At 63.2% G+C, this 6,726-nt stretch overlaps 1 protein-coding gene across 1 annotated transcript; it reads left to right on the plus strand.

The window, feature by feature from the left end:
• Positions 1–42: 42 nt before the first annotated feature.
• On the plus strand, positions 43–6,720 carry SLC25A10 (solute carrier family 25 member 10). The gene is made up of 11 exons (XM_057380463.1): positions 43–181; positions 3,068–3,187; positions 3,271–3,385; positions 3,465–3,513; positions 3,845–3,886; positions 4,184–4,227; positions 4,723–4,793; positions 4,899–4,991; positions 5,231–5,308; positions 5,394–5,450; positions 5,947–6,720. The coding sequence occupies exons 1-11, from the start codon at positions 92–94 to the stop codon at positions 6,046–6,048; spliced, it is 861 nt and encodes a 286-aa protein (XP_057236446.1). The 5' UTR covers positions 43–91; the 3' UTR covers positions 6,049–6,720.
• The last annotated feature ends 6 nt before the right edge of the window (positions 6,721–6,726 follow it).

The following is a 6,726-nucleotide window of genomic DNA, read 5'->3' on the forward strand; positions in this document are numbered from 1 at the left end:
CCCCCCTTCCGGTACCGGGAGGGGCGGGGTTTAACGGGAGGGGGCGGGGCCTGTGCCCGGTGGGGGCGGGGCCTGCGGCAGAACGGCGCCCATGGCGGAGCAGCGCGTTTCGCGGTGGTATTTCGGCGGCCTCGCCTCGTCCGGGGCCGCCTGCTGCACGCACCCGCTGGATCTGCTGAAGGTGAGGGGAACACTGCGGGGAACGTGAGGGCAGCGCCGGGGAGAGCTGAGAACGAGCGCCATGGGGTGAGGGGGCTGTGAGGGATGGGAACAGGATTATAGGGGGCTTGTAGCGGGTGTGAAGGGTTGGGGAGGGGGCTAAAGGGGGGCGGCAGTGGTTGTGAGGGTCCCGGAGAGGCTGTGAGAGGATGGAGAGGAGGTTAAGGACAGTCGGACCTGGCTGKAGGGCTGGGGAGCAGCTGTGAGACCGTGGAGAGGGGGTCAGGAGCATTTGGGACTGGCTGTAGGGTCCGGGAGAGGCTGCAGTGGAGCGGGGAGTAGATCTGAGGGTTCCAGAGCGGCTGTGAGGGGACAGGGGATGACTTTGGGGACTGGAAGTGGCTGTGAGGGGACAGGGGATGACTTTGGGGACTGGAAGTGGCTGCGAGGGCGTGGGGAGCCACTGTGAGGATCCCGGAGCAGCTGAAGGATCGGCTCTGTGGGACTGGGGAACGTCTGCCAGGGGAGGGGAAGGGGGTCCTGTGAGGGTCCTGGAGCGACCCTGAGAGAGGGGATGGGGAGCTGCTCTGGAGTTCTGGGGAGCTGCTCTGGGGGTCTGGGGAGCTGCTCTGGGGGTCTGGGGAGCAGCTCTGGGAGTCCTGGAACGGCTGCGAGGGTCCCGGAGCAACTGAAGGAGCTGGGGAACATTTTAGAGAAGTGGGGAATCAGCTCTGGGGGTTGGATCTGAGGAGCTGATTCCTGTGCAGGGACACGGCCCTGGGCTGGGACAGGCTGAGGGGTCACGAGCACAGCCCAGGAGCAGGGCAAATGTTGGGTGAGTGATCCGGGGAGCTCAGGGTGCCAGCTCTAGGAGCAGTGGAGGACGCCTTGGCCGGCCCTGCCAAAYTCTGGGGCCGGTAGTGCTGGCCACTGGCCCACTGGGCTCCGAGCCCTCCGGCCAAGATGTCACCTAGGCGCCCCCATGACCCGGCATGCCTGCTCCCGACAAAGGGCGCCGCGCGCAGCCCCGTGCTGCCAGCACCCCGGATGGGGCAAATGCCAGCGCTGCCCAGAGCCCTGTGTGCCAGCCAAGTGGCAACGAGCCTGGCAGCAGGGCAGGCTGCAGAGGGGGAGGGAAGAGCCAGCCGAGGACAGGACCTGCCCTGCCYGGGGCCGTGCCCTTGGTATGGAACAGCAAGCCCTTTCCACCCCGTGTCGGGAGAGGGGAAGATGTTCCAGGCACAGTCCCAGGAGAGGAGGCAGCCCTGTGAGGGAGATTGCGCCTCCCCAGAGCTCAGCCTCGTTCAGCTGGACCAGTCTGCCCAGTGGAGGTGGCTGCCAGCCCCTGGGAGCTCGTGTGGGATGCCCTGGCAAGGTGCTAAGAAGGGGGATTAGTCTGGCACCTGCCTYTAGGTCTGTCTCAGAGCCAGCGTGGTGGCTGCGGCGTTTGGGTTTCATCCCCGTGCTGTCCTGTGTGGATATGCAGCCCTGGCATTCCTGCAGCTGTGAGCAGCAGAGCTGAAGCTGGCTGTTTTTGACGAAGCTGGCTGTTTTTGACGAAGCTGGCTGTTTTTGCCGGAGGCTTCACGCCTGAATGTTGAATACGGACCTGCTTTGGCCAAGAATTCCCCCACAGCAGGGGCTGACGCCAGGCCCGGGGAGGCACAAGAGGCCTCAGGGTCTGGCAGGGCAGGGGACGAAGGGCATTTCACTTCATCTGTGGACCTTGGCCCCAGCRAGAGGCCCTGGCCAGCCAGCCTGCCTGAGAGTCCTTGTGCCCTTCGGCCAACTGTGCTGCCACTGGCCACCCACGGGCTCTGGCCCTGCAGCAGCCAGTGGTGATCACAGCCTGGCTCGCCCCTCCCATGCCTGCCTGGCCTTCCTGCAGTCAGCAGAGCRTGTCCCTGCACGGCTCTGCCTGTCCTGCCCCTTGTCTGCCCAGGCTGCCCACAGCCTCCAGCGCTGGTCTCTGACATCCACACTCCCCTGGCTGGGATTGCAGGCAGGCCCAGCACCCTGCTGCTGTCCCATACGGGGGACAGTGGCTGTTCCCAGCGCCCTGCAGCGTGTCCCACGCCCAGCTGTGCTGTGGCTTCTGTGGTGGGAGCTGGCCCGGCTCCCCTGACAGCAGCCCTTTGCCCTTTTTATCTGCTGGGGCCTTTGACCCACGTGTTTGTCTCTGCAGCACTCGGAGCTGCTTCAGCCCCAGCTCCCATGCCCCCGTTGCCCCTGGTGATGGCGAGAAGCGCTGGGCTGTCCAGGTGGGAAGAGGAGCCCTGGCCAGCCCTGGGGTTCTCTTCCTGCCTGTGGGGAGGAGGGGAAGGGGCTCTGGAGGCTTGCTGCCTTGCATGGCTCACTGGCCTGGCTGCATGCCTTTGAGCAAACCCACAGTGGCCACTCACTCAGACACACTGCTGGACACACACGCACACAAACACACACACACACACACTGCTGGATACACACAACCACATACACACACACACTCACACACACACACACATGGACACACACACCCACACACACACACTGCTGGACACACACACACAAACACACACTGCTGGACACACCCACACACACACTGCTGGACACACACACTGCTGGACACACCCACACACCTTCTGCCACCCCGCCCTTCTCTGCAGAGCAGGTGCCACCGCTCACCTCAGGGCCTGCTGTTGAGGGCAGGTGCCTGGACACTCCCCTTTCCTGCTGCCTCCACCCCTCTGGTGCCGGGCTGGAACAGTCTCCAGGTCCTGCTCGTGTGGGGAGCACAGAGCTGTTGCTGTTGGTGTCCTGTGCAAGTGCAGTGAACGTGACACAAGCTGCAATCCGTGCCTGTCCCTGCTCGGTGCGCTGCCATCCCTGCCCAGCCTGTGCTGGGCTCACCCTCTGCACTCTGTCCCAGGTGCACTTGCAGACGCAGCAGGAGGTGAAGATGAGGATGATGGGGATGGCSATGCACGTGATCCGCAATGACGGGGTCCTGGCTCTGTACAAYGGGCTCAGTGCCTCTCTGTGCCGCCAGGTGAGTGCACAGCTCCTGCTCACGGGCTGCAGCTCACGCGCTGCCCTGTGCCCGCCACAGCTGCTCATTTCACCCTCATCCAGATGACATATTCCTTGACTCGYTTTGGCATCTATGAGACTGCAAGGAACCACCTGGGCCAGGGCAGGCAGGGGCCTCCCCCSTTTTACCAGAAAGTGCTGTTGGCTGCCGCAGGAGGTGAGCCAGGCAGGGGGGCTCTTGGCTCTGGCTCCCTCAGGGTGGATAAGCCCCTGACACAACTCTTCTTTGGCCACAGGTTTCACTGGTGGGTTTGTAGGGACCCCAGCGGATATGGTGAATGTCAGGTCAGTTCTGCCTGCATGACTGGGGCTTTTGGGCAGTACCCGACAGCATTTGGGATGATGGGTGGTGCTAGGGTGCTCCCAACATCTCTCCTGGCCAGCCTGCCCCACCACTGGTGAGCCAGGAGCTCTGTGTCCAGCATGGCCAGAGCTGTTCTGCTGCTCGGTGATAACCCACAGCGCAGTGTGACCCTCGGGGGAGTGGGCCTGGAGGCAATTTTCTTGTTCCTTTGTAAACAAACAAGACAATTCCACTGCCCTGGAGCGGGGTCCCCAGACCTGCGGGGACAGTGGGGTACCGGCCCCCCGTCACCCGCGCTGCTCTGCCTTCCAGGATGCAGAACGACATGAAGCAGCCGCCGGCTCAGCGGCGCAAGTGAGTGAGCGAGAGAGGGGAGCCGGGCGGAGGGACGGGAGAGGGACGGGAGAGGGACGGGAGAGGGACGGGAGGGATCGGCGCTCCCGGGACCGGGGGACCGCGTGTCCGCGCGGGGGCAGCACCGGGAGCGGCACCGGGAACGGCACCGGGAACGGCACCGGCACCGGGAGCGGCACCGGGAGCTTTGTCTGGGCCGAGGCGCCCCCGGGAGCTGCCGGTGTGCGGGGGAGCGGCGGGGCTGCCGCGGCGCTGGGGAGCCTCGGGCCCTGACCCCTTCCCCTCTGCTCCTTGCAGTTATTCCCATGCCCTGGATGGCATGTACCGTGTCCTCCGGGAAGGTGAGGCCGTGCCAGCCGTGTGGGTGAGCCTGCTCCGGTGTCCTAGCAGGTGCCGGGGCTGGGCTTTTCCTGGGATTTCGCTCAGCCAGGGCAGGGAGAGGGGCTCGGGGATGCCCTTGAGGCTGGGGGAGTCCAGGGGAGCACAGGCTTGGCACTGCTGCACCATCTGGCTGGGGCAGGGGCTGGGCAGGGTCTGGCAGGGCCTGGCAGCCCGTGGGAAAGGGAAAGGGAAAAGCTTGGTGGGAAAGAGTGACCTGCTAGCAGCCATAATAGAAAAACGCAGGAGCGTGGAACAGAGCATGAATGGAGGCAGGGAAGCGGTCATGCTGTTTTGAAGGATTTCCCTACTCCTGCAGCCTGTTTGCTATGTTGTGCATCAAGCAGAGCTGTGTGAGGAGTTGGGGACATCCACGTGGGTATGGAAGAAGGCTCCAGGGGGAATGGAATGTGAGTGATGGCAGAGAACTGTGCTGATCCCAATCTGTCTGTCCATAGAGGGGCTGAAGAAACTCTTCTCAGGAGCATCGGCRGCATCCTGCCGCGGGGCCCTCGTTACTGTTGGGCAGGTAGGACAGCTCTGCTGGGCAGTAGGTGACTGGGGCAGGGACTAGGATAGTCCCTGGTGTGGCAGGGAAGGGGGAGCAAGTCACTGATTCACCGTGTCTCTGCAGCTTTCCTGTTATGACCAGGCCAAGCAGTTGGTTCTCGCAACTGGATTGCTGTCAGACAACGTCTTCACTCACTTCCTGTCCAGCTTCATCGCTGTGAGCAGAGCTGGGGCCGGGGGGGCAGAGCTGGGGCTGGGTTTGCCTGCWGCCAGTCTCAAGGTGCCAGGCTGGGGCTCCCAGAGCTGCCACTCGTGGCTCTGACAGAGCAGGGCTGGCACAATGGCCCCAGGAGGCTCCTGCTCTGGAGCCGGGTCCCCTGGCATGTCTCTGAGTGTCTCCAGTGACCACAGCAGTTGCTGGCACCGAGGTCTCCTGACTTGACTGACTCTCTGCAGGGCGGGTGTGCCACATTCCTGTGCCAGCCCCTGGATGTGCTCAAGACCCGCCTCATGAACTCGCACGGAGAGTACCGGGTGAGCCACCCACCGTGTCCCCCTTGCTGCTGCTGTCCTCCCCTTCCCAGCCCTTCCCACCTCATCCCCAACCCTCTCACTGCAGGGCATCACYCACTGTGCCATGGAAACTGCCAAGCTTGGACCCCTTGCCTTCTACAAGGTACCAGCTGATGGTATATGGGGTGGGGGAGGTTGGGCCAAACTGGGAGCAAGAGGCTGCAATCCAGAATGGTCCTGGGCCAGGGGGCTTTCCAGGCTCTGCTGTGGCAAACCCGGCTGCTTCCTGTGCCAGGCCTTGGTCTGCCTGGCCCAAGCTTGGCCCCAAGGTATTGCAAGCCCTGGCCTCAGTGGGATTTAGGCTGGGCCCGGGCACCACAGCTGTGGCCCTTGGCACCCATCGAGCTCCTAAAGAGCAGTGCAGGTGCCAGGATTGATGTTGGAGCAGAGGGGCTGCACTGAGATCTGTGTGCACCACAGTGGACATGGGGCTGCACTGAGATCTGTGTGCACCCTGGAGGACATGGGGCAGCAGCACCTCCTCTGCAGCCCACAGTGTGTGCCCAGCCAGGGTTGGCACCCACCTGTGCCAGGGTTGAGCTGTGGGACTCCAGTGGCAGGCACACACTGACTCTCCCTGTTCTTGCTGCTCCTTCCAGGGCTTCGTTCCTGCTGCTGTCCGCCTCGTTCCTCAGACTGTCCTCACCTTTCTCTTCCTGGAGCAGCTGCGCAAATATTTTGGGATCAAAGTGACCACCTGAGTCAGAGGGACAGGACCCTGCCTTGCCCCAGGGGGGTGAGCGTGTGGGTCACCCCCAAGATCCCAGAACCCCCTCTCTGCTCTCTGGGGCCAGTGCCATTCCCCTCCTCTTGACCCCACTCCTGTGCCTTGCCAGCACCTGTGGCCAATSCACCCCAAACTCTGATCTCCTCTCACCCCCATTCTCAGCATCTCCATTACCTCTGCACTACTGCTTTCGGGGTTTCTGTGGGTTTTTTTTTCCTATCTTCCCACTGCCCTACTGATGCTGAGTTCTGTCCTTGCCCTCCCTCATCCTTGTCTCTGACGTGCCCCAGAAGCAAGACTGTGCTATCTCAGGGAGGAGGGAGATCAGATGCCTGTCTTTGTACCTCATCACAGAATCCATGGGGCTGTGGGGCTGGGGTTGGGGCAGTGTGTGTGAGGCCCTGTCCTCCCTCAGTGCCTTTAGCCCCTGTGCTTCCCCGTAACCCCAGCACTGCCTGCACCTCCTGCCCTTCTGGCCTCCCACCCCCTGCTTCTGCTTGGCCAAATCTCTCCAGYGCTGCTGGGCTCTTCAGGGATTGTGCCTCATGCCAATGATAGTGGGGAGCGTGGTCTGGCTCTGGCAGGGCCTGGCAATGCCCGCTCGGGGACCCCGCACTCGCTCACCACAGTGCACCTACCCCACACTGAATCC

This window comes from Malurus melanocephalus, unplaced genomic scaffold (genome assembly GCF_030028575.1).
Source record: "Malurus melanocephalus ecotype Western Australia unplaced genomic scaffold, MMel_1.1 scaffold_453, whole genome shotgun sequence".
Classification (NCBI taxonomy): Eukaryota; Metazoa; Chordata; class Aves; order Passeriformes; family Maluridae; genus Malurus; species Malurus melanocephalus.